This window comes from Ammospiza nelsoni, chromosome 6 (genome assembly GCF_027579445.1).
Source record: "Ammospiza nelsoni isolate bAmmNel1 chromosome 6, bAmmNel1.pri, whole genome shotgun sequence".
Lineage (NCBI taxonomy): Eukaryota > Metazoa > Chordata > Aves > Passeriformes > Passerellidae > Ammospiza > Ammospiza nelsoni.
In genome coordinates this window covers 27,384,381-27,411,236 of record NC_080638.1, presented here as the reverse complement: position 1 = coordinate 27,411,236, position 26,856 = coordinate 27,384,381, and the positions used below count along the sequence as shown (strand labels likewise).

At 40.0% G+C, this 26,856-nt stretch overlaps 1 protein-coding gene across 1 annotated transcript; it reads right to left on the bottom strand.

Moving 5' to 3' along the window:
- Positions 1–320: 320 nt before the first annotated feature.
- Positions 321–26,838, bottom strand: RTF1 (RTF1 homolog, Paf1/RNA polymerase II complex component). The gene is made up of 18 exons (XM_059473740.1): positions 26,635–26,838; positions 23,920–24,030; positions 15,443–15,590; positions 13,753–13,957; positions 11,566–11,680; positions 9,871–9,982; positions 8,901–9,036; positions 8,114–8,291; positions 7,188–7,270; positions 6,764–6,851; positions 6,572–6,679; positions 5,904–5,981; positions 4,533–4,654; positions 4,100–4,157; positions 3,449–3,526; positions 2,285–2,380; positions 1,890–2,001; positions 321–1,127 (listed from the first exon to the last, which is right to left on the bottom strand). Exons 1-18 carry the CDS (start codon positions 26,836–26,838, stop codon positions 1,021–1,023), a joined length of 2,139 nt encoding a protein of 712 aa, XP_059329723.1. The 3' UTR covers positions 321–1,020.
- Positions 26,839–26,856: the final 18 nt, after the last annotated feature.

Below are 26,856 nucleotides of genomic sequence, written 5' to 3'. Positions count from 1 at the left end.
TTTTAAAAAAAATTTTTCTTTATGATAGAAGCCCCATTTAAATGGTTCAGAAAGCAAGAAACAAAGTAAGCTGGAGTCCAGTGACGACATGATAACTTAACAAATATGTAATATTGAAGGCTTGGAGAAGAAACTAAAGCCCAACCAAATGAGCTCCCCAGGATCACCCCATAAAAAGCTACTTCACCCAGTTACAGCTGTAGAGTCTGGATGTGTTATAGATGACAAGTCCCACATTAAGAGCTGTGTACCTCTTTCTCAGCGGTTAAGTGTAATTAAAAAAGAGAACATGAAGTTAAATAGCTATATCAGCCAAGCCGTTTTAGTAAGAAGAATTACATTTAATGAGTTTCTTTCTTGCAATTTCAGATGCTCAAATACAGCTGGTAGAAATTCAAACAGCCGTAAAGAACTGTGACAGACGGATACAAATAGTACTGCAGCTTAAAAATGATAAAAAACACCTGAAAAAAAGTCACACAACCCTCCCAAAAAAATTTACACTTTGAACCTAGGCCAGTTTTTGAAGATTCCCTTCTCCAAAGCTAGGATGAAGGAGGAAGAAGAGGGAGAAAGTGCAGATGACCTTCCAGCCACAAAGGTCTTGCGCCAATGTTTATTCACTGTGCCTGTGGTGGTATGTAAGGGGAGATCACCAAGTGCTGATTCTGCGACTGCCAAGAGATTCCTATGGAAATCCAGACCTCAGGCTAATACTGAACACAGAGTGGACCAACGAGCTGCATCAACAAAATAAAAACAAAACTCAAACTAAAAGAAATGGGAAAACTCCAAATAGCACAGATCCACATTTGTGAGGGGAGCAGAGGAAAGGGCAAGAAGGGAGGTCTATACAGTAAATAGTTGAATGGTTTATGTTACAGATGACTGGCAGTTTTAAAGAGTCTCTTCCCAGCTCCATTGCTGCTCCAACCCAGAAGGGAGAACTGAAAAGGGAGGAAGAAAAAGTAGGACATCATCATGGAGCATGCAGGATCAGAAGCAGCAGAGTGGGCATGCTCAAATAAGCCCCCGTCTCTTTTTGTAGTCCTCCAAATTCAATGATCGCCGAGGGGCACCATCTTTTGCTGGAGGAGCCTTGGAGGTGATGGCCAGTGCCTTAGATTCTGTTGGGGACAAGAAAAGAGTAAGGACAAAACCACAGGCAAAATTTTTACTTGTTTTTGCTGACAACTTCACCACAAAATCATGTTTGGCTTCTGTAGTACATATCTTCAGTTAATAATACAGACAGTATTGGGGAGCTTATACTCAGAGATGCAGTATACATGCAATTTTGACTCTGTATATTAATCAAGAGACAGATAGTAAGCAGAAAAAGTCAAACATTCTATCTATGTCTACAAGACACATTTTCGTCAGTCTCCAGATTCTTCTGCTAAGCAAGGATACTGCATAAAATGTCAAAATGGTGTTCTGTCTCCTCATCCTTCTCTCTTCAGTGTCCTTCAGTGCCTAACCCTTATCTGCTTGCTAACTCAAGTTCCTAACTCTCACTAGCTGTTACACAAAGTCTCTTGTTCTTGAACTCCTGCCTCATTCTCTAGTCTTACATCCAGAGCTGACCTCGTTTTGAAAAACAACTTCTCCTGCTCTTGCTCCTTGTCTTTGTGCGTTCTTACAGTGCTTCCTAAATTATTGTCCTCCAAGAAACTGCAGATCTAATCCTTCAGGTAATGAAAGAAATGGATGTCACTATCACACATCCCCACCTTCCTCAGTTCAAGATACTTGCCAAGATGGTAAACAGAGTCCTTACTCCCATTTCCAAAAGCCCACCAAATCCTTAAAAGAATTATTCTGGAAGAAGTAAGTTCTATCAAAATGGGCTGGACGATCACATCCCCAGACTCAGATGGAACACCTACCTGAACTGGGAACCTGAAGATCAATCTTTACATCAAAGTCATGCACTTTGAAAAGATCTTCTGAGAGGTCACTAGCTGATTTAGAGTTCACATCTTTATCTTTTCCTTGACCCTGAAATGAAAACAACAGGTAAACCTTATCTGGCCACAAAAACAGAGATAAAAATATTTTTTCCCCTCTTCTGTCATAAACACACTTAGTGTAGCTTTCATACGGCTAGAGCAACTTAAATTTCCTTTTTCAAGTAACCAACAAACCGTTGCTTTTTATGATAAAGCTCTACAGGATCATTTATGTTCTAGAATTGAAGCATGCATCTCTGTTACTCATAAGCTTCACAGAGCAAAAGGGTGAAAGTGTGAGGAACATAATGGAGACCAAAACGGAAACTCACCTTATTTATGTCCTTTGGAGCATCTGGTAACACACCAGATCCATATTTTGCATTTAGCTGGGCAAGGATGGCAGCTTGGACAGCAGGATCTCTGGACTGCAAAGGTGAAATATTAGGCAAGAATAAAAATTAAAAATTCATGCATTTAAATTTGCAAAAGCTAGAACTACATTTTGGTAAAACAGTTTTCATATCCATGAATCTAAAACCATAAGAGACTGTATATGCGTTAACCCAACTTTCAGAATCCCAGAAGGCTACTGAAATCATCCTGGCATTATCTGACAATAACAAACTAAAAATCATATTCAGAAAGAAACCAGAAATACATTCCCTGATTATACAGTTTGTTTCTGTGACTATTCTTGATGCTACTAAGTATGTATTTGCTTTCAGCTTACAGTTCTGCCTGAAACACTGAAAAGCAATCTATAGAAGACTACTGTCTTTACCTAATAGTTCTCTAGCATAATAAAGCTACTCAGTTACAATTCTTTTCTATTAAAGAAGTATTTCAGAAATATTTCATTCAAGCCCTGCAACATAATTTCTCTTTTGTTTCCTTGCTGGTTTGTGGAGACTGATGAAAGCTGACCTGAGCAGTTGGTTTTTTAGGTACCTACACCAGAACCACATACTCTTCCAGAACAGACCTCAACAAGGCCAGATTACTTAGAAGGAGGAGGTGATCACCTTGCTACTCATCAGTTATACACAGAGGAATTGCAGGAGAAGGTTTTGCCACAGTATCACAAGGGAGGTTTCTGTTGAACTACTTCATCCATCACAGGCCCAAATGCTTGTTCTCCTCTCATCCTAAACTGATCTTTCAGGAAACTTTCAGCTAATTAAAAGTGAAACTCACACCTAAAGCAAACTGTATTCTCAGAGCTAACTAAATCTGAATAATTCAACATAGATGAACTCATGACAGAAGTCTCAATCATGGTTGCTTTTGCAGTACATACCCACATCACTTATGTCCTTCACACTTTGCATTAAAAAAGAAGAGGGACCAGGATCTCACTCAGCTGTATCTCACACTGCCATTTAGGGCGTTAATAGCATATGGCACAGTTGGGAATTTTTGTTCCTACATTCTGGATGGCATTGGTTTCTGTTTTTCAACAAATTGCCTCAACTGAACTTAAGTCTTACACTCACATTAGACACTATTGTGGGCTTGCACTGCCGCCTAGTAAAGGGGTCCATTTGTTGGTTCTTCATGCTGTGACTTTCAGCCTGGAGAAGAAATAGCACATGGTTTTGCAGAGTTTGCTACTTGTTCTCTTTTAAATCCTCCCACAGCCCCCCATCCATGCAATTACTCATTTGCTATATACAATACTGAGATCAGAGAAAAACCAGCAACATTACAGATCAGAAAGATTTTTAATGCACCCACTGTCCTGTGCTTCACAGGAAAAAGTGTCCTTATTGCATGCAACAACAGAAAATACACACACAACTCTCAGGAAGGTTAATGCTTAAGCATTTGTTAACAAGCTTAACTCTTCCTTTATAAAAATGTAACTACAAAGAAACTAATATCTCCTTCACCCTTCTCTTATTTGAAGTCTCCTTTATGAGGAGACATTTTCTTTCCCATACAACAAGCATTAAGTCACTCTTATAGTGACTAATCTGCTGATAACTGAATTGAGGAAAAGGATAAAGCAATGTACTTTCAAATCATATCACTTGCCTCTATGAAAGATTTTACAGATTTTAAAAAATTATTGACTTTGCCATGCAATTATCCCTCTGCATCATTTAATCTCTATTTGTAGAAAAGTATTATTTCAGCATATTTACCACAAGAGCCTTCTCAGACTCGACGATATTCCACTCTCTGTTTCTCTGGTTGATGTAACTGCAGAATGGAAAAAAAAAAGGAGGGTGGGGGAAAGAAAAAGAAAGTGACTGTCATTTATCAGTCCCTACACAGCAAAACAGCTGAAAGCATTCTTGCAGCTTCATCCTGACCACAATTTACTCTTATTGCAATGCAACTGCCCCCTGGGGTATATAGAAGAGAGTTTACATTTTTGACAGTTTTAACAGCATGACAGATACAAGAAAGTGAAGATAGACAAGCACTAACAGAGCCATTACAATACACATTAACACACTGTACAGGAAAAAAGAAACAAAATCCTGCAGTTAATTTGTTAATGCACTAGTTTGTCTTTTTTACATATTGTTTGATACTATTTAAGAAAGAAAATTCCCAGTATCTGCTTCTTACCTGATTGCAGAAATATTTTTTGTTCGCTGACGATCCAGGGCCTCTGCTCTCTCTTCAAGTTCATTAAGCTGATCTTGAATCTGCTTGGCCTTATCTTGGTCCCCCAAATCCTCAGCCATAGCCTTCAACCAAAAAGGAACTCATTAGGAACTGCTCTCTACCCAAAATTACTCAGAGAGACAAGAGATATATCCATGAATCAGTGAGCCAACCCTACTTCAGTCATGAATGTTCTTCCCTGCATGGTAAGAGTACAACAAAGAGCTACACTTTCCTTACAGCTCAGGGCAAAACTAGATTTCTTATTCGGAAGAACTCTCAAAACACTTACACTAAGGAGGATGTAGGAACACCAGTCCCAGCATGGGGAGGACAGGTCAGTGAGATGACTTAAATTACAAGTTTTATTAAAATTTAACATCCCCATTTAGCAGATCAGGAAAATAATTATTTCCACAATTCCCAGTTGCCATTTACTTCAGGGAGCGGGGAGTCCCCTGAGGGACGACAACAGCTTATTGCGCCACCTGGTGACAACAAAAAGCAACTGCACTCCCTGTGACGGGAACCTCATCATTTACATGTTCGTGTATAGTAAAATAGCGACCACAGGAAAAAATACAGTTAAACCAAGGAACCAAGAAAGGTACATTAATACGAACTCTTGGATTTTACTGTATATGAAGCTTTAATGTCTCGAGTAAGACAAACAAATTTTGGCTCTATTTGTGCAGTCCCATCTTCAGAGATACTTAAGACTGCTCCTTTTCTTCACTTCTTGGCTTTGGCTTTTATGCACTGCTAGGTCTACTTGTTCCAGGAAGACTACAGGTAAAAATAGTTCATGGCAAATAAACCTTTCAGCCCCTTCTTTTTTTTCAATAGAAATTACCAGGCATAAAGTGACGATTCAGTTAGTCCTGAGTAAAACATGTAACACAACTTCTGTTTTTCCTGTCTTAAAATAAGAAGAGGAAATCAACTTCCAAACATTATTACGAAGTACTCTAAAAACAAAATCAACAAGTAATCAAAAAAAAAAAAAAAACAACAGCTAAATGGACCAAAAAAAACCACAAAAAAGAAAAAAATGAAGAAAAATAAAAAGTTTCTGAGGCAGACCAGTTTAAGACCTTGTTTAACGGACACAAGAAGAAACAGCTTAAATTGTTGGCAATTGCCCCTAAAAAAAAGGGGTGCAACAGCTGACTGGATTCTGAGTATTCCGATCCCAGCAATGAACCTTGAGAACCCCTTTCCAGCTACACAGTTAAAGTTGAGCCTACTGCTGACTTCTGCCAATCCAGATGAGCTCCAGTTCCTTGACATCAAAGACTGCATTAAGCTTGCAGGCATCATCTCATCTCTCACCTTCTCCTTTAATAGCTGAGTTTTCTTCATGGCATAATTTGGAGGTGCTTTTCTGAACCTTTCCTTCTCCTTCACAATCTGTAAGATGCAGAGGAAACAACATGAATATGCAAATATGAAATCTCTACTTCAGTACTTGGACATTAGAACCAACAGATGAGTATCACCTAAGAAATTTATTTATTGCTACTGAATTTGATGTATGCTCTGATAGTTCTGGTTTTTAGTTTGTGCCCTTGGTAATGAGTTACAGCTCCATTCTCCTTACTACCTACAAAAGCCTGATGCTAATCACCTTTGGTCAGTACCAAGCAAGTACAAAACTGCAAAACTTGTGATAAATGCAACTACCATGATGCTGTCGAGTTTTTCACAACTTGAGGAGTTTTTCACAACTTGAGAACTAAGTTGCCATACTCAGGAGTTCAGAGATACGCAACACAAGTTCAAGAGGAGATAAGAGGGCACAAATGATAAAGAAAAGCAGGAGTGAACACAAAACAACAGCAGGATCACCTAGCTACTCTATTCAGTTACGAAACTTCTTTGAGACTTTTACTTCTTTCTTGGAATGCAAATACCATGATGATTTGGCTTTGTAACTGCTACTGCATGAATTCCTGTCACTTTTAAGCACTGACATAGCTTCACTACAATGCACCATTTACCTCTTCAATGTCCTGATCATTAAACTTGTAGTTGAGGGCTTCTTTGATGGACACTTCCTTCTTGTTTATCTCATCAAGTGTGGGTAGCTGCATCCCAGCAGAGAACATCTAAACACAAGACAGAGTTACTTTCTACTTAAAGTATATTTGGCAGAAAGCCGCTAAGAAGAAACGGAAGTCTAGCAAACTTACTGCTTCCTTCCACTTCATAAATTCACTTTCAGTAAATTCCTGATTTGAGACAAACTCCAAGCGAAACACACGTGAATCATTGCCATGCCTGCAACGATAAAATGCAAAACATCCCCTTGTGATGGTGTAAAGTGGTGACACTGGATCTATACATGTAATCTGATTAAAGAAGTCCAAAAATAAACAACCACACATCAACATAATCATAACATCCTGCATGAAATGTTTGGGGTATTTTTTCATTTCCACTACGCACAAGGAGGAAAAAAACCCAAATAAACCCAAACCAAACATTCTAGCATTAAGTAGCGTGACAAGGCTCAGTCTACTTTTCAGTTCTCACCTCCAAATCCCACACAGACCATTATTTGCTATGAAAAGGACACTGATTCATGAACTAAAGAGGATTCCTTTAGTATCTTACCGCAACTGTAGGCCTTTGTTTGTCCGTGTGCCACCAAGCTGGTAAACCTTTGCAGTCTCTACCACCCCTGTTATTTCAGCAACCTGTATCACAGAGTATAATATATGAGAAGAAGGATGCAAGAGAGGTTTAGGGGTTTTTTTTCATGTTTCTGGAATGTATCAGGCATATTCAAACTTTTTCATTAGAAATAAAAACCCTTAATCTAGCTAACAACTCTAACCAGATCAAGGAAAGCAAGACACTTCAGTATATGTTATCAGGTACTGAATGAGTTGCTTCATACATAATTTTTGAGTTAGTAAATTATACCATCTGAATGCCTGATGCAGTTTTTGTATCTTCTCAGCTCTGCCTTCCTGCCCAAATAGTGTACTCTCTCCTACCTTTCCTATTTCCTTCTCAAATAACGTTGGTTTGGGTTAACATATGTTTCAAACGAAATACACTACTGCTGCTCAGATACTAAACACAACCCTTCTGGGGCCTTCTTAAGGCAATTTTAGAGACTATTATTGTATCCTATGATTACAACAATCAGTAAAAAAGAGTCAAGACCACACAATAACTTCAGAATAGTCCTAGAAATAAAGAATGAATCTTACTCATCCTTACTTGGTCTAAGCAGAGTCTGAAACTCTAGTTTGCAATAGAAATGATGAGACAGCATGAACCAAAACTGGAAGATCAGGCTTTTTTAGTGCTCTGTCTCTCTCACTAAATTTATCTCCTCCCCTAGGTGGTCACACAGATTTATTTATTCTTAAACCAGTCTCCTCCACCTCTTTGCCAGCAATTACATTTTCTGGTTATAAGCAATCTTTTTTTTATCAGTCAAACAGTCCCTGGTACCTGAGACCTGATAAGCTGCAAATATTTTACTGCAGCACACAACAAAGAACTAAATCCCTCAGCACTAAACCCACCCGATAAACAGGTTTGCTGTTGTGATTGCCGATGCCAATGCGGACGAAGCAGCCGGTGACGGTCTTGGCAAAGAAGGGCATGTGACACCAGCGCTCCAGCTTGTGCCGGGACAACCGCACTCGGTTCAGCTCTTCAGGCAGGGACACTGGCTGCGACTTGGGAGGGATTTCTTCTTTCCTGATTTGGGAAAGGCGAGAGAAAATAAAGAAAAAAGCAGAGACATAATTGAAGCCCAAAAAGGGGGCCCTGAGTAAGATGCAGCATGAGCACCTTACATAATTTAAATTACCAGTAAAAGGAATGATTCATCATGCACTAGTTGACTGTAGATGTGTGAATTTAGCATTCATGAGAAAGGCTTAAGGTGAAATCCTAGACTTATTAAATACTGCCTCTGCTACCAGAAAGCAGAAAGACACACACCGAGGCAGTTTACAGACAAATGCTTTAAGATAAGCCAGCACATGTATCTGCCCAGATATATGCCAGAGATCTGCAGCTGCTGAACTGCAGGACTAAACAAATCAGTACACAACAGTGTAATCTGGGCTAAATCTGACAGTAGGGAACTGAAGTTGTAAACCCACCCAAGGTAACAAGTCCCATGAACCATGATATAGTGCCAAGGACTCAAATTTGAGCAATGAAATTTTGCCCAGAGGCAAAAACACTTTAGAGACACTGAACTGCCCCAAACAATCCTCTGAAAAAGCATGTGTCTGCCTAAAGTAATCTCTATTTTTGAACATACTTACAAGTAATCATAGCCTAGTGTTTACTACTTACTCTTCCTCTTCATCAGAGGATGACGATCTGGATGAGCGATCGCTTTTCTCACTAGACTTATCATCCTCCTCCTCCTCTTCATCATCAGAGTATACTTCACTAGTTTTTAATGGCTGTTTTTTTGCAAGCAATTCAGCTGGGTGAAGGACAGAGAACAATGAAAAGCAAGCTATAAATATTTTATGAAATGCTTCCCTATACGAGCTGAACCTTAATTGCTTTAAAAAAGTCCAAGAGGCAGACAGGTATTAATTTTACACTAGATACAGGTGGCACATGTTCAAATCCACTAGTAAGCTGTGCACTTCATTGACTTCTCTCTTTGCATATACATGAATTATTTAAAATCATTCTAAACCTCAGTTGTACTTAATTTCAGTCTCCCAATTTGACTGCACATAGTAACTCAAGATGGGTGTAACAACTGGATGTACAAGAAAAAAACTATTATGATCAGACAACTCATTTTTATTTCACAAGGAAAAATAAAAAAACCTCATGTTTGGAGAGGATTACAATGAAGTCCAGTAGAGTAAAAAATATGGCTGCATCAAGTTAGTGGAAAGATGGACAAGATGATGTGCCAGTGAAGAAACAAGCAAATGTAGACAGGGTATCACAAGTACAATAAGCAGGAGTTTGAATGATTCAGAGATTAAAAACCTGAATCCAAGTGACCAATTCATGTACATTAACTAAACCTTACTAAGAACCATTCAGTGGACTGTGATGAAAGTTCTGGTGTTAGGCCACTCCAGGGAGGGGCAGGGGTAAGGAATACTCCATCAGTGGTAAATTGCCAAGTACCACCCTAGATGGTCATGTTGGGCAAAGGCCAAGAAAAACATAGAATGGAATTCATTCACTCCAAGGTGTAGGATTGTTGCATTTATTTGAAAGAGGAAGCAGTGCTTTCAGAAAGCTGCAATAATGCCTGAAAAACTGTAGCAAGAGCAACATCCTTTCATACCTGTTCTGTTCTTCCTTTTCTCTCTTTCTGCTTTTAGCTCCTCCATTGCCTGAGATTTCTTGTCTAGCTTTTCATCCCGCTTTGATCTCCGCTCTTTGTTATGTGACATGACCTAAAAACATACACAGAAAATCCCTCAACACCATAAATCCATAAGTTGAAAAGCATCAAAACAAATATTTGTTTGCATATTTGAAATTTTTTCACATAGAAATTACTAGCTTATTCCTTTTTGAAATCAGTTTTTTTCAGTTCATTTTTTATAGAAGGTAGAGAGAGAAATCAATCTGGAGCATATTTCTTTATTCTGCTTCATATCAAAATTAATGAACATATTTATAGTTCAACATTTCTGCCACCAAGTCTTAGTCTCAAAATTCCTCCTTTAAGTTACAAAAGGACAGAGAAATAAAACAGAAATAATTTAGCAAATAACATGTAATGAGGAAAAACTGGATGAATAGTCTTCTCATTTGCTGCCTCTGCAAGGCCAAATCAAAGCACTGGTTTTCATTTAGTAGCAAAGGAAAACGTCATGTTAAAAAATACTTAAAGCATAAAGAAAGTTGCTTGTAAAATCTGCAAGATGGATCCAAACCTTAAATGTTTAACGTCTTTTTGTGTTTTCCATTTCTAACAGGTCTATCTCTATAGAGAAAGCAGCCTTTATAATAAGCATAAAAGACAGTAATTTCAGCTAAGTTGAAGTAATTTCTGCAAGGCACTGTAAAAGAACTCTACATAAGATCCTTTTACACATGCATATACGTATTTGCAAGTACACTTTGTGTATTATAATGGACAATTAAAGCATACACAATGTACATATATGGAGTTGAGGGAGTAGGGAAATGTGATTCACTCCACTCAACATGTGCCTAAGGGAAAACTCATCTTACCCAATTAGATTTTAGGTGTTAAACATCTGTTTCACTAAAAAATAACACAGTGAATCGTCAGCTGAAGATGCCCTCTTCCATTGCACAAAACAACAGGCAACAAAAAGTGTAAACAATCAACTGGTTCTTAGATGGCTGAAGTTAGGCTAGATGAATCTCATCCCACTCTGGGAGCCTACCTGCCCTGACTCTGTATTAATGATCTTCACTATTTGAAATCACAGTTCAGTTACAGAGGCCTGGCCTCAAAAACTAGTGTTGTCCTCTTTTTACTGGAGGTAGGAAAAACTATAGAACTACTTCTGCTCCTCCTGGCATTGAAGCTTTTCCTTGACATCCCTGCCAGAGGAAACTAAGCATCTTTGCCTCTGTATGTATGTGCACACAATATAATTAATGTGATGGCTGAGCAGTTTTTGGTCTGCTCTCAAACTTTTCAAGAAGAGCATGTATGGAATGTTTCAGACTGAACTACAAAAGTTTGGCTAAAGGAACTGAAAAAGGTTGCTTTCCTTTTCTCATGTGGGAAGGCAATCACAGCAACTGCAGACATAGCTGCAACTTTGTATTTTTCATTAAAGTGGTATCACTGCACCCCTCAACAGGCCAAAAATGTTAACTTCCTTAAATGAACTGGAAAAACTGAAGATAGCTTGAGCATATAAATTAACTAAATTCTGATCTACTTAGTACACTGTTTGACATTAAGGGAAAACATTAGGGGTAGAAAGGCAATATCCTCCCCCCTTTCTCCAAGAAGAAAGTGGTTATTACAAAGAACAGCTTCATTTCCTACCTGGGATTCCTGGATCTGTGTGAGTTTTTTCTTCTCCTGCTCTTCCTCTTGCTTTTTCTTTTTTTCTTTCTTTTCTTTCTTTTTTGCTGTTTTTAGTTTTTTCTTGATTTCGAATCTAGTAGAAGTTATTGGAACAAAAAGAATTATGAAAGAATGAGCTTCCTGAGAGAGTAAAGGATTGCTCAGATGCTATCACAATTGCTATTAAGCTGCAAGTAACACTTCAACTGCTTGTTCCTTCTCCCTTTTATGTTATCCTGTCCCCTATTCCCATCCCCTCCCTTCCCCAAGAAAACATAGTGAAGAAAAGCTGAGCACACCAAGTGCAGTCCTACAGAAAGCTAACCTAAAGGGTTGATGAGACCATGTAGAAATTACTATTCCACAGCAAGATGCCCTTACTCCATCTTCCTGTTTGCCACTGCAGTGATCATTGCATGCTGCCTCAAACTCTAAAATCATGTGGCTATTTCACATAATTTGAACCTAAACAGCTAAAGATTATTTTTTCTTTAAAGCCACTATCATGCTAGCTTTTTCATGCTTAAACTTCACCTTTTTACTGGCACTGGTCTGTATAAGAATGACTGCCACATTTCAAGTCCTCCTTCAGCAGCTGAATTCTCATCAGACTCAGTTTCTGCAGAATAATTTAGGCACTTCCATGTCTACCTTCATGAAATATATCACCCTGATATCTTATTTTCAGCCACTGAATTCAGAAGAGTAGTAATTTCAATAGAACAGGCCTGAGAACGAGACTCCACTGCACCCTGGACTGGTCATTGCTTTAGTGAAGTGTGCATATGGACATAGACAAGAAAAAAAATAGCTTCCAAAAACTGAAATTCATAATATGTTATCTACATGCACACTACACAGTCGATTCTTCTTCAGTCCTTTACACCTGGATTTTGTAGACAACAAACTGAAGTGTCAGATGAGCTCATTGCCCTTTATGCCTTTAACATGAGGCATGAAACACAAGGCACAGGCATTATAGCAGATGCAATGTCTGCTGTAATCCAAATGAACTCACAGCATAATGTGCACACAAAGAGCTTTTGAAACAGTCAATTTATCATAAATTACTACCCCACCACCCCCTTAGTTCTAACTTCCAAGACTTTACACAGACAGCACAAATTCAATTAAGATTAAATCAGTAACTCAAGCTTTGACTGTTTAGCTTGTTTGTGTCAAGTATTCTCCAGCATTCATTCTAAAACAGAGACATTCAGTTACCAGGAAATAGAGAGTAAAGTTTGAATAATATGATGTCCTCCTACATGATCTAAATCCAAACTTACAATCATTCTGATCCCTTTGAGGAGAGCAGCAGACCACATAAGATTCTGAATGTGGTGTTAAAATCAAGGCAGGCAGGCAGTGCTCTAGCTATGGCTTGGACAAACACAGTTTGGCAGTTGCTTGTATTGACATGATTTACTCAATAGATGTCAGTCCTCTAGGGAAATTTCTCAGCAAATGAGAAAAGAGAAGGCACTAAAGAAGAAAGAAACTCGAGAAACTTTGTCCCATACATGCCAAATCCTTTTGATTAAGACATATGGGAAGTAAAATACCTTTACATTAAAGTAGCTGCCTGGACAGTGTAACAGCTACACTAGACAAACAGCTAGACAAACAGAACAACAGTACACAAGGTACTAAAGATTCCATGAAAAGGACATATCCAACACCACTCATTATTTCAGTATCTCTACCTTCTATTAGGGCCCAAACCAGTTTCACACCCATATGCAGGCAATCCTAACACTGATCTGTGCTTCACCATGGTTTTTTGAAAAGTTGCAGAAACTCATGTACACCTTATGCTTTGTTTGCCTTTTCCCAAAGCATCAACACATGAGAGTTAATACAAAAAAGACGGAGAAAAGCAGGCCTTCTGATTGTCTGGCATCTAACCTATGGGGCAGTAACATAACTACAAGAGTAGCTGATAGAACCAGGCATATTCAACAGCTGAGAAACTTTTAGATACTGTCTCCTACAAGAATATGCAGAACTCCTGCTGTGTGCTTCTTAAATACTACAAGGACAGTTTAGTTACAAGGAATATACAATCAAGCTTAATTCACTTAACAGTACTGAGAGCACAGTCAGCATACTCCCTATGCAGCCTTTAAGAATTTGCTACCAAATATCAACAGATATAAAATTCACCTTCTCTTTAGCACTTCTCTCTTCTCTATCCGGTTAAACAGTTCCTGCTCTCTCTCCTTCTCCGTCATTTGTTCCAGTCGAGCTCGGTCTTCTTCATCTCCCATCAGGTCTTCTCCATAGCCATCATGGAATTCCTCATCTTCAGATGAAGAATCTGAATCTGAGCTAGATGAGGAGCTGTTGCTTTCTGAGTCAGAGACTTCTCCTAAATCAAAAATATAAGGTAATGAGATTCAGCTGGGGCAAAGCCCAACCACTTCATTATAGCATATTAGCAAGAGATAACATGAATTAATTCTACACTTGTCTTCCACTATACTAAAAACATACATATAATGCAATTTAAGGCCAGATTGAAATTATCATAATATATGTATGCTAAAAAAATTCTAAAATGAGTGGTACTACATTTGAATACAAACTGGGTTATAATTAAAATTTCTTAGTAGAACAAACAAATGTAAAAGGCCTTTTAGTAATGTGTTGCAGTCCTACAGTTAGACTTCTATGCCCATATGCTTATGTCCCCGACAAGTTGCTTATACAGCCATGAATTTGTGTGCACACACCTCAAACACCATGATCTACCGCAACAGAATTAACCACCTCATTATAGCAACCTGAAGGACCAAAATTAGTCATGCAAAGACTGCAACACTATGAATTGCTACACCAGGAGATAAAGTTGAAACCAATATCCTCAGGGCTGGCAATGCCCAGTTACTGTAACAAGCCCTCCCAGCTCCACAGGGGTTTAGGCAACAGCTGACTCCCCTCTAATATGGGTAATACCACCTTTAAACATGATCCAAGTCCAAGAGCTTTGATTATCTCACCTAATTGACTAAATAAGATTGAATTATGAAAGCAGGCCATTAGGATTCCTTCTTTCACTTCCATTTTGGTATTAGCATTTCTGGAAACTCCCAGCTTTGCAAGCTCACACTATGAAAGCCCTTGATTTGTAAGCACTGGTATATACAGGTGCAGTCACTCCATGCCTTTGTCTGTATCTGCTGTACTTGATACACTTAAAACTGTAAGCTCCTTCATATACTTTTTTAACTTCCTTTTTTAGCATCAGTGGAAATTGCAAGTAAGCACCTGCAAACCTTCATGGACATGATGAAACAGAAGATAGGAATTTTGCCCAGCATTGAAATGTATTCAATATTAATGTAAAAAAATTCTGACAAAGTTATAGAATGATTTTTCTTCTTCTATGTTAGTATAAATGTGCAAGAATTCCAATTCAAATCAGAGTAAATGCATAAAAAAGACGCTCTTATTTGCATCACAAACACTATGTACCTTTCCCTTTGTTGTCACAAGAAGTTTGGGATGGGAAAGTACGTCAATGAGAATCAAAAATGCTTCCCACATGGATAGATAGGACATGCTAGAAGGAAGAAAGGAAGCCTCTTTTCCAGGAGAAAGTCAAGCAATGAAATGTCATTCATTCTTCAGATGAAATAGCCTTTGCCTTGTAGTTGTAATGGAGTGTTCACAGTAATGCTACACCAAATTACTTTAAGCCACAGTAAATGTAAATGTTACCCTGACTGTAAGTTACACAACCAAAAATCTTTGAAGATGGTCTTCAATATCACCAGCAACATTTCTCTCCAGGGTGCACAACAGGTAAGTTCACTTGGAATCACTCTAAACAAACGCACAAGTGTTATCTCACCCTCTTCAGGTGCCGAGCTCTCAGCCGAGCTGTCTTTATCCGAGCTGCCGGAAGAGGCAGCTTTGTTCATCTGTCTCTTCATGGCTCCTTTCTTCTCTGCCTTACCCGCTTTTCCCTTTTTTTTGTTTTTAGAACCTCCAACAGTCCACTGCAAGGAAAGAACCAAGAAAGGGATCGTGAGACACAAACACCACTCTCTTCTCCCTTCTCCAGAATACTGGAGTAAAACCAGCTGAGAAATAGCCCAGCTGACAGCAAAAAAATCATACAAGTGTAAAGAAGAGAAAAAAAGAGAAGCCAATAGGAAACTTATCACATAAATGAGAGCCTTTTACAAGGTTTTCGGGAGTAGAGTGTTGTGCGGTTGGTTGAAGTTTTTTCTTTGAAAAAAAAAAAACAGTTTTAACAGTTGGTAGGTGACTGCTTTTAAAAGATAATGAAGACTTCAAAGTTGGCAATATCTGCCAAGTGAGGAGGTATTGAAAATATTTCCCTAAGAAAATAATTTTTAAAAATGTGTCCAATGTGTTTGTAAAGATTAGCTTCAGTTTACTATTGAACAGAAGCAACTGATGTTTTTCCAGAACTAGTTTAACCAGGAGCAGATTTTACATTCATGAAGGACACCAATTATACGTGACAGCCTCTTCAAAATCTTGGTTTTACCAAAAGTACACAGTGTCTGTATTTCTATGCAACAAGCCAACAGTGCACTCAGAGATGCAGGTGGTGGCACTACCCCCTAAGTACACAAAGAAGAATCAAATCAGAATCACAGAAGTCAGGAAAAAAAAGGAGAAAAAAATACAGTATCAAGTCCAAATTTTAATTTTATTTTAATGTCATATTTTCAGTTAATTTAGACCACCGTTTCCAAGTACAGGACTTATACCACCAGACATACACCAGACAGATAGCCATTTTAAATCCCAAAGTCCCAGAAGAACTAGTATTTACCTTACAGTATGATTTCTTAATAGAATTTTTACATTGTTTCCAACTACCTGGGTAAAGCCAGAAGGGAACAGAAGCAATAAAGATTGCCCATCTATTACTTAAAGGCATTACAATATTTTTGCACTTCACCACCTCTTTCTAAAAATTCTCCAGGCATGAGACCCTCAGGCTTTATATATACATATACATACATATATACATATATATATATATATATATATATATATATATATATATATATATATATATATACACAAATCCTCTAAATACCTGCATATTATTTTCATCTTTCATGCAAAGCACCGTCTGGTTGAACATGGAGTCTTAAAAAACCAGGCATAATGCAAGTGAGCAAATACAACTGTGCATAAGTGAGGTCTTGCACTGAAAACTAGCCTAAGTGGGAAAAAAAAAACCACCTTAGATTTGAGCTCAAATACATAAAAACTTCAGGCTTCTTACCCAATCACTCTATCCTGGGGGATGAATCAAGTCTATCTCTGCAAACAGTCATCACTCCATCAAATTTGATAAATTGTTCTGTCTGATAAGACACCATCCTCAGAGATCCCTGGTGTTCAATTACTCTAGATGAAACTCAAGCAAGTAATTATAAACCACTACCTAATCTAACAATACCTGAACAAATACCTTTGGAATTTGCCAGGTTTTGATTACTCACACCCAGCCTTGTACTTTCTAGATTACCAAATGATTCATCATGTACTTTAGGCACCATCAGAGTATTTAGAAGTCTCTGTCAAGGCCAAAGCTGGTTTTGTTCTTTTTCCTGAGGTAAAAGTACAGTGGTGAGCCTTGCAATTCATACCCAATGCAGGTACCCCAGAGTCTGCTATGGTCTGTAGGACAGCTGAGAAAAAACTGCACAGAAAACTTCTGACTTTACACCAGCCTGAGCTTGTACTGTAGTTTTTACTGGCTTCAGCATTAAAGTTTTACTTGTTCAGTGTTACAATATTGCTGTCTAATATTATTTCTGGTTACTATGCTCATATAAATCAGTAAAGAAAAGCTTGCACTCTGTCTAAATCTACTCAAATCTCAGCATTAAGGAATCATCTCCCAGGTGAACAGAAAAGTGCATTTTTGCTATTTGCTCAAACACTCACCTACCACTGACATACCAGAGAGGACACAACAGCAAGAAAAGTGAAACTCAGTGTTTAGCAGTGATGCAGAGGTGCCTCCCTCTCAGAGCTCTTCCACTTCTTTTCAGTGTTCTAATGCTGAATTATACCTCATGTCAGCATGCTGCACAGCAAGGAAGCAGCACACAGAAAGCCACAGTAAAGCAGCACAGTTATATCAAGACCTTGAGAGGTCATGCTGAGATTAAAGAATCTAAGATCAGATAAAAACCAGCAGGACTTCAGTGAATAAAATGTTTAATAGCTGTACATACATGTGTTACATATCACTGTTTTCAGCTTTTAACTCACTAGTAGAATTGTGGATAAAATCTGTGACCAGGAAGATAGGACTGAAAAGAAACCTATGTGACAAACATTTCGAAAAACAAAACAAAACAAAAAAACAGCAACCCAAAAAAAAAACCCACAAAGAAACATCAAACAAAAAAAAATCCCACCCAAACAACAAAAATCCCAAACAAACAACGACAACAAAAAAGACCAAAAAACCCCACAAATAAAAAACCACCCCACCAAAACCAAAAACCACCCGAACAAACCAACACAGGACAAGGTAATTAAAAATCTGCTCTCTCATCCAGGAAAGTGTGCTTTGGTTTCTATTTCACCCTGGAGATAACACTTCATCTCACTTTTGTTCATTCAAGTGACCTCTATGTCCATCTTCCAGTTTCAGTGCTGTCACAAAGCCAAACTCTTATCCAACTCAGTTGCTTCTGGGTTTATTCAGTTACCTCAATCTCTCATGAATGCCTGCTTATTCCCAGAACAACTACAAGACAAGACAAGAGTTAGGACAAATCTTGGACCACTCAAAACCAGGACAAGCACAAGACTCCTAGGCTCACAAAGTGCATTTGGACACTGCTGCACTTGCTGTTTGGACACTCAATGATCCATATGCTCTGCTCAGAGGGAGTGGCCAATTTGAACTTCTTCTTGCAACAGAGGAGGACACAACAGCTAAGCTGGCCTAGGAGGGAGAGGGAAGGAAATATTGGAAAGCCATTGAGTCCCTTCCTCATGATCCAGCACACCAGCAGAAATCAAAAATACAACATGTTTACATGCAACATCAAGTAAAAACGCACACAGTTATAGTCAGAAACATTTCTTCGCTCTTTTTTCCTTTAACTCCAAACAACAGTCACTTTCCAAAATGCGTCCTCTACTGCAGTTTCTTCAGGTCCTGCAGACAGGCATCTCCAGTCAATGCCTCTCATGCTTCCCACGGCTGTACAGCCTGCTGGGAACAGCCCCTCTATTCAGCACTGCCTCCTCGGCCACCATCTGGAACCCTCCGTGGTTCCAGACACAGCAAGTTCATAAACCCATAAACCCGTGCACAAGTGCAGTGCCACGTGCCCTTCTGCTTATTGTTCAGCACTACCCAACAACAGAGCTTTATGGCTCTCTCACAAGGAGAAGCCAGGAGAGCCTTTTGAATTTCCCTCTTGCTGCCAAGGTTCACAGTCCTAATAGCTTGCATATTTCCTCCACGAAACAGTTGGACATGATGATCCTAAAGGTCCTTGTCAACCTAAATAATTCTTTGATTCTAAGAACTCCAAATTAAGCCACAATAACCAGAATTGACTTAAGGGAAAAAAAACCCCAACCCACCATACCTAGATTTAAAAGTCAGCTTCTAGAAAAACAACTACACAAAGTGATTTAAGAAAACAATTTACAGCTCAGCAAACCTGGAACATATTTCCAGTAGGGAGATGAAATGAGATTGCAGAGAAAAAAAAAGAAAAAAGAAAAAAAGGAAAAAACCCTATACCTGAAGTGAGCTCAGAGTGCAGAATTGTTCTACTGCTCAGGTAGTTGCTGTTTCCTTCTACTCACACAGTACCTAAATGCATTGCACACTGAGATTTTAATTTGCAAATAGGTATTCTCCCAGCTTTTTTTTCAACCCCCTATCATGCAAAGTAAGGATGCACAAGTAAGGTTGCCAGCCTGTCTTGCCATATCCTTCCCTCCTGCCCCATCCAATGGCTTTATAAGCAAAATGCAAAAGACAAGCCACAACATCAAAGTAAAATAGGTCCCTTACCAATGTATTCCTTTCCAAGGGCAGATAAACTTCAGTTGTCCTGTTGTCATTGCATTTAAGTGCACCAAGGTAGGTAACATCAGCTCAGCTTACAAACTTTCATGCATTCATACAAGAAAAAAATAAGGCAGTCCACCAGGCAAGCCATGAAACTACAGTTTCAGCCTGTCTGAACTCAACAGCAGGAAGCACAGATATGAAAATAAGTCAGAATTTACTGTCTTCAGGCTTTCTCAAAGCTTGGAAAACTCTACAGACAGCACTCCAAGAGCTTCAAGGAGGAAAATACTCTCTACTGCTACTTTTAAAACAGTAGTAAATAAAAAGCCCCTGTTATTTATCCTATCTTTCAGGATCTACACCTGTCATTTGAACACCTCAAACACTTTGATGATGACAACAGCCTAGCAATCAGAAAACTTTAAGAACTATTTTAGACACAGAGAGGAAACTCTAGGTACATACACCAAAATGGAAAGGAAATAAGCAAATAAAGAAAACACCTTTGGAAGCCACAGAAGAGGCTTTCCCAGGAACTGGCTGAAGAAGGCTTCATAGACCAGAGTATCACCAGACACCTGATCTACCCTTTTCATTCATGTACAGCTCCAAGAAGCTCCCAGAAATCAAATCCCAAGAAGTTATCCCCATGTTAGTTTGCAATTTAAAGAAGTTCGTTACCGACTAAATTTTATAGCAATTTTGTCCACAGCTTATTCACATTACTCCTTTTGACATGCCAGCCTTCATAGAATTAGCTTATGCTATTCAGATTTGCACTTGCACTTTATTTGGAGTGGAGGAAGTACCACCACCTTTCTTACCTGAGAAAAGCTTTACTAGTGCACCCACTAATAGCTGAAGGAAACTGTCTCCAGGAAAAGTCAAAGTTACAAAGCACACAGTCTATAAGCTGTGTATAAGAAGATTAAAGCATGGCCTGTTTCAAATGTCCTAAGCTTGAAAAAAATGTGTGGCAAAGGCCTCATAGGACTGGAGGTTTAATTAAGCAGCATTATAAAATAAAAGCACACAGGAAAAGACAATATTCAGTACTGTAATTTCTACAAACCCACAAAAAGACATCCCCAAAACAGAAAGAATACATGCAGTACTTGGTTCATCTATGCTTTGCTGGAATGCTCTAACTTAAAGTGCAGTAAGGAGATACAAAGAGGCATAAAACCCACTAGGCTGTTACTTAAAACCAATCTCCTCACCAGCTGCATGACTACTGCTCACCTCCTCCTCTGTCCCATAGCTCTTGACAAGATCTTCAGCTATACAGGTCCCTAACAAATTAGCACATTTGTAAAAAAAGGTATAAACAGATAATCCTCACTAAACTCCAGAATAGTACTAAGCACTCATTATATAAGTTTTCTAGTTCTGGAAGGATATTCTGTCCTGACCCTGTAGGTGTTGAAAGGCAGAACTGAACCCTTCCTGACATTAGAATGAGTGTACTTTTCAAGAGAAACAAACAGGAGCTCCTGTAGCACTGTGGCTTTCTGTCTAATCAACACTAATGTCAGTGAAGTTGTTGCAGAAGTCATCCCCTCTTCTCACACAACAGAATGAATTATCTTACTGTAAGCAAAGGATGCTTAGAAGGAAAAGCAAGAGCCCAGAATTAACTTACTGCAACTGAGGAACATCATCCACCTAATGCCCTCAATCAGTAACAAGAACACTTTGTGGACACACAAACCTCTGGTAGCACCAGCAGGAACCTGGCTAGCACCAAACTGGTTACATGCAGAAAGCTACCAGTTTGACATGGTGAGCTCTTGAGCAGATATGGTCACACACCAGATAAAGGAGCCATCTGTGTCCAGATTAGTACATCTCTCTGCAAAGGTGGCTCTCCTCATTGCAAAGCCCTGCAGTCATTGCTATTTATCAACTCTCTGAACAAAAGACTAGAGTGATTCAGTCAAGAATGCCCCACAGCCCCACCAGAAGACAGTTCAGAATATCCCTCCTATTTCATTGCTTGCAACTCACTTTCAGTCTGGTGGCTAGAAAATTTGATTCAGACCACAGAAGTGGTTACAGAAGTGTTACAGAACTCAGCATCTAGGCAAGAAGTGCATTCTCACTGATACACATAAATATAACATTAAAGATGTAGTGACATCCCTTGGGCACTATTGTATAGATGCACCATGATTTGTACCTGCTGTTATTCAGTAATTCCAAAATGTTTTTCTCTCCCCTATGCCCCGAAAACTTTCCTCCCTCTAAAAGAAAGCAGCATGCCGCATGACACTCTGCAATAGATTTAGGCTTCCTTCCTGTACATGCAACATAGTGCCAATCCTGGAACATTTAGTGCTTTCCAGGAATCACAAAGGACACACACATTGAAAAGCCTCTGTGGAAACACATGGGTATGATTAGGCACATTTGTCCACAGCAACAATTTCCATGCTTTTGCCTCAAGGTCTTCACCTTGCAGGAAATCAAATAATACAAATTCAACTTTTAGATCCCCCTATTCCAAGAGGGGATCCCCCCTACTCCAATTCCCAAGGTTGAACAAACTTCAAACCAACCACAAGAATACTTATTAAAACGTGAGTTATTCAGCAGGACTAATGTAGTCAAGCCCAGGAAAGGAATGACTGACAGAAGCAGAACTGTTGTAAGGCAGCCGCTCATCCTGCTGTGACAAGCAGCAGTTCAGAATGCATATTTCAGGCACAGGAATAGAAGCAAGTGTCCTAATTACCTCTTCTCTAAATCTTTTTCCTCTTGCTGCATGGAGGTCAGAAAGAACATAGTATCAATTTGAAATGATACACAGATTAGAAAGAGTATCAAACACGCTGGGTACAACAGTAGCACTGCTGATCTGCAAGGTTTGTGCAAATTTGTGAAAAGGTACTGTCACATTCTACACAGAAGAGGAAGGTAGACCTTACTTATTACACAAGTTAAAATTCTGACAGCTTTCAGAGATAAACACAGAATGGAAGGCTTTATCATCCATATGCTCTCCACACCCAAGTCTACTTTTTCCAGACAAGCTGGTCTCCACATTACTTAGAATAAATAAACTGTGAGCCAGCAGATCTGAACACACATCATGACAGACTGAGTAGTTCCCCAATAAGAAACGTAATATATCTAGGTTGTCCACAATTTTGTCTGTCTTTATGCCTTAAACGTATATTAGATATACAAGAAGCAGGTTTTTAAGAAAATTATTGATTTGGAACAGAGTTCCAAGCATATTTATTTTAAAAATGCCTCAGAAAGAAAATTAAACTGCACATTCTTCACAGTTATTGGAAGAACTCTGCTACACTAATAAATACTTTACAGTTTATCACTGGCCTACCCTGTTAGGCTGCAAGTTGCCACAATGGATAATCTGTACTGTTACTTTAGAAGGTAAAAAATACAAAAACCCACACCAAACATCTCCCTGACAAATATTTAAGAATAGGTGGAATTAATGACCTCACTATAATTTGCAGAAAGTGTGCAAAAATATTTGTAAGCTTTCCAGAAATTGCTTTTACTCACATACCTGTATAACATTTGTCAGTACCTGTTTTAATAGTTTTTTTTTAATATTTCTTTTCTCGATGCACAGGCTTTTAACCAGCTCTAGACTACAGTACCGAGAACAAATACTAGAAACAGAACCAGCACTGTTATTCTTGTATAAGCACTGTTATACAAGAAATTGAGAAACCTTAGAACAAAGTAATGCTGAACTCTTTCTTCCCTCTTTCTTCAAAGATGTCGATCAAAACACACCCTGTTGCATATCCAAATGGCCAGACAGCTAATTCACAGCACAGTTCTTGGAGAATAAAAGCAGCTAAGTAGTACAGTTTTACTACTGTAAAATAGTACTATCTGCCTTGACCCTTCTCTCGGGAAGGAAGCTCCACTCAAAAGTGAAAATCTCACTCCCTGAATTCAGAGTCCAGCTTTAGCAGCTTCACTGCTACTTTAACAGCAAGCACGACACAGGAAAAACACTAGTTTAAAGCAGGCAGTTCACCACACCATATGAATATGGGATTACAGTGGCAGTCATCTTTTCTATATATAGACTATTTTGTATACAATTAGAATTCAAAACATATTCATTTAATAAAAAAATTCTCTGGCCTTAATGGATCTCCATCAGTCTCCATCATTGATAGCCAGTCCCGACTTATGAAGTCAGCAGGCTAAATATACTGCATGATAAATACACTTTCACTGCTTAGGTACAATCTGACAGATAACCCACAGCAATGTCACTGATAACGTGAGAAAGTCACCTCATCATCACTGTCTGATGTCTCAGAGTCCGAGGATGCTGTAGGTTTGCTCACAGGTGGCTCCTTTTCTTCAGAGTCACTGCGTTTCCGTTTGGCCAATGACAGGAGCTCCTGGTGTAAAAACACACACATTTATTTCAAAGTGTTTTGATTAGTTTGAACAATCCAGGTCAGTGCACCTGCAGGTTCTCTGCAATATCTGAGCACATCTCAGTAGCACGACTATTGCCACCTACTAAGGAACAACTCTACCTGTGTTTCATAAATATACATGTGCACACACAATTTTAATACTGGATGCTACAAAAGGATTTTAAAGATAACAAGCTATACAAGGTAACTACTACTATCATTACTTTCTTGGAATAAACAACGCAAGACAAGTTACTTTCAGAGTCATGTCCAGATCTGTCTTATTTGGATTGGGTAATAATTCAAAACCACCCTAACTACACCATGAAGCATCAGCCCTAAAAAGCCAAATACCAGTAGATAGCAGCTTCCTCTCCTAAATAACAGAGATGTCTGCAATTATACACTTTAAAGGGTAAATGTTTAGGCATCACTTTTACATCATGTTTGGTAATATTTAGTCAGTTTGTTCCATTCCATTTCACTGCTGGTGCATGCCCCAGAACGCACTTAAAGCTTCGGACAGACACAGAGCAGGTATCAAGCTCAAAGTCTGTGAAACTTAGTAGAGCTGTTCTGCTCAAAAGGAAGCATTTTCACAGGCAACACACACACACACAAAGAACTACAAGGCTCTCAAATACTCTCATCATCTACTGTCCATCACTTGTTGAGGTGACACAAGCAGTAGTACAAAGCAAACATTTTTGAAGCTGTGTTACTGTCTTTGCAGTCTGGGACACAGAATCTATTCTCAGAAACATTACTCTCGAGCTGATGAGTCTTAGCTGTGTGTAGAAATACAGCCACACCAACTTCTGCAGTCTTGGGAAGTTGATGCTGGATTAGTTTCCATTAGTTTCACAACTGGAAGTTTATCTCAACAAATTGATTACAATTTACTACCTCAAATGAGAACATAAACACTGCAGAAACTGATGGTCTGCCTACTTACCAACAAAGAAACTTTTTATTAGTTCATTAGCAATGGCATTTTACCAACCTCTAAAGAAGCCCTGCAACATCAATATAGCACAATTGTACATTTAACGGATCTCTGGAAGCTACTGAAGAAGCTTCAGTGCTTCTCTCTGGGAAGCTCTTGAAGGGAAGCACCACTTTAAAGTTATATTCCTTTTTTCTTTTCTTTCTTTCTACACTTGTTCTGTGTTTTCCAACATACTACATTTAAAAGGCTGCTAGCCCTTTGATTCAACAAGCCTAGATTACCGTGGGAATCTGTCAGACATTTAATCTACTCAGTATTTAACATTTAAGTCAGTATTCTCTCATCTCAAAAACATGGCTTCCCTGCTACCTGATCTTCATCTTTCCACACACCTCCCTGCTGTCACAGCTGCTACAAGCTGCTCAGTGGAGGGGGAAGCACCTTCTACTCGGGTCCAGCTGCAGATGCCTGCTGCCAGTGAGGGATGGAACAGATGCAGAACCACGTGGTTACTCCCACCACCATCACTCCAATTGTCTGACTGATGCTAGAGTTAGTCCAACTCCCATTTTCAAGTTCTAAAACTATCAAACTGATACATTAGCAGCGAGATGTTGGTAGTGCTAAGGACTTTAGAGGTATACAAGATCAACCACATCAGCTGCAGTGTATTTGTTTTACTAGAGTATCTGATTGATTTTTCTGAAGCCCCAGTCTGCAAAAGTATTTTTGTGTGTTGGGGAAGGCTTTTTATTACAACCCAGCAACAGTTTTTGTATTAAAAACTCTGAAGGTCCAACACATAAATTACATCAGACATGTCGGCTTCAGCATATTCGACCTTCCAAACTTCTCCCCGGAGCAAGCACTGCCATCCAAACTGCAACACACTTCACCTATAATGTCTTTATTTACCACTGGAATCACACCATCAATACCTGCTACACCAAAAGGTGACTCTTTGAAAGCAGCCCGCTCCACAGGGGGAGACATCCCCTTTGCAACCCTGACACGCTTGAACTCACGCCAGACATGGCACTTAGAACGCCGGAGATGCTCTGATGACCAATACATAAATACTACCCCTTCTTACATCTACAGGCCGGTTTCCCCCCAACAGAGCTCTCCAGCGCGGTCACCAAGATTGAGAGGGTCGCATTAAACACGCATTAACACTCCGGGAGCCTGCCTGCCCCGAGCAGGGGCAGGGACCTGACACGCTGTTCTCCCAGCGTACCAAAGTAGCATGGAAAAGTTGCCCAGCCCTTTGGGCCTCTTTCCCCACTACTCGAGGTGAGAAGAGCGCTGGCAGCCGGGCCTCGCTACCCCCTGCTCAGGGCCAGACCGCCCGGAGCATCGCCCCGGAGCATCAACCGCGCCTCCGTCCCGCCGGCGCCGAGCACCGGGCCCGCCGCAAAGAGCCCCCGCCAGCGCGGGCCTCCTGCCAGGGGCGGGCCGGGGACCCGCCGGAGGGACGCGGGCTCTGCCCACGGCGGCCGCGGGGCCCCATCGGGCTGAGGAGGGCCAGAGCGGCGCGGGACCGCCGGGCGGGAGCGAGGGAGGGATGGCGGCGCCGAGCCGAGCGCGGGCCAGCGATCCCAGGCCCCGCGTTCGGGCCGGGCCTGCCCGCGCACCTGGTCCAGGTTCTCCTCGCTGCCGCTGTCCTCGGTGTCGGAGTCGATAAGGACACGGCCTTTCCGCTTCTTCACCATGGCGGAGCCGGCGGTGCCCCCTCCCCGCCCCGGCGGCGGCGGCGGCGGCGGCGCTCGCACGGCCCGGCCCGGCCTGACCCGCGCCGCCCGCCCGCCCGCCCGCCCGACACAAAGGGCACCGCGCATGCGCGGCCCGCGGGGCGG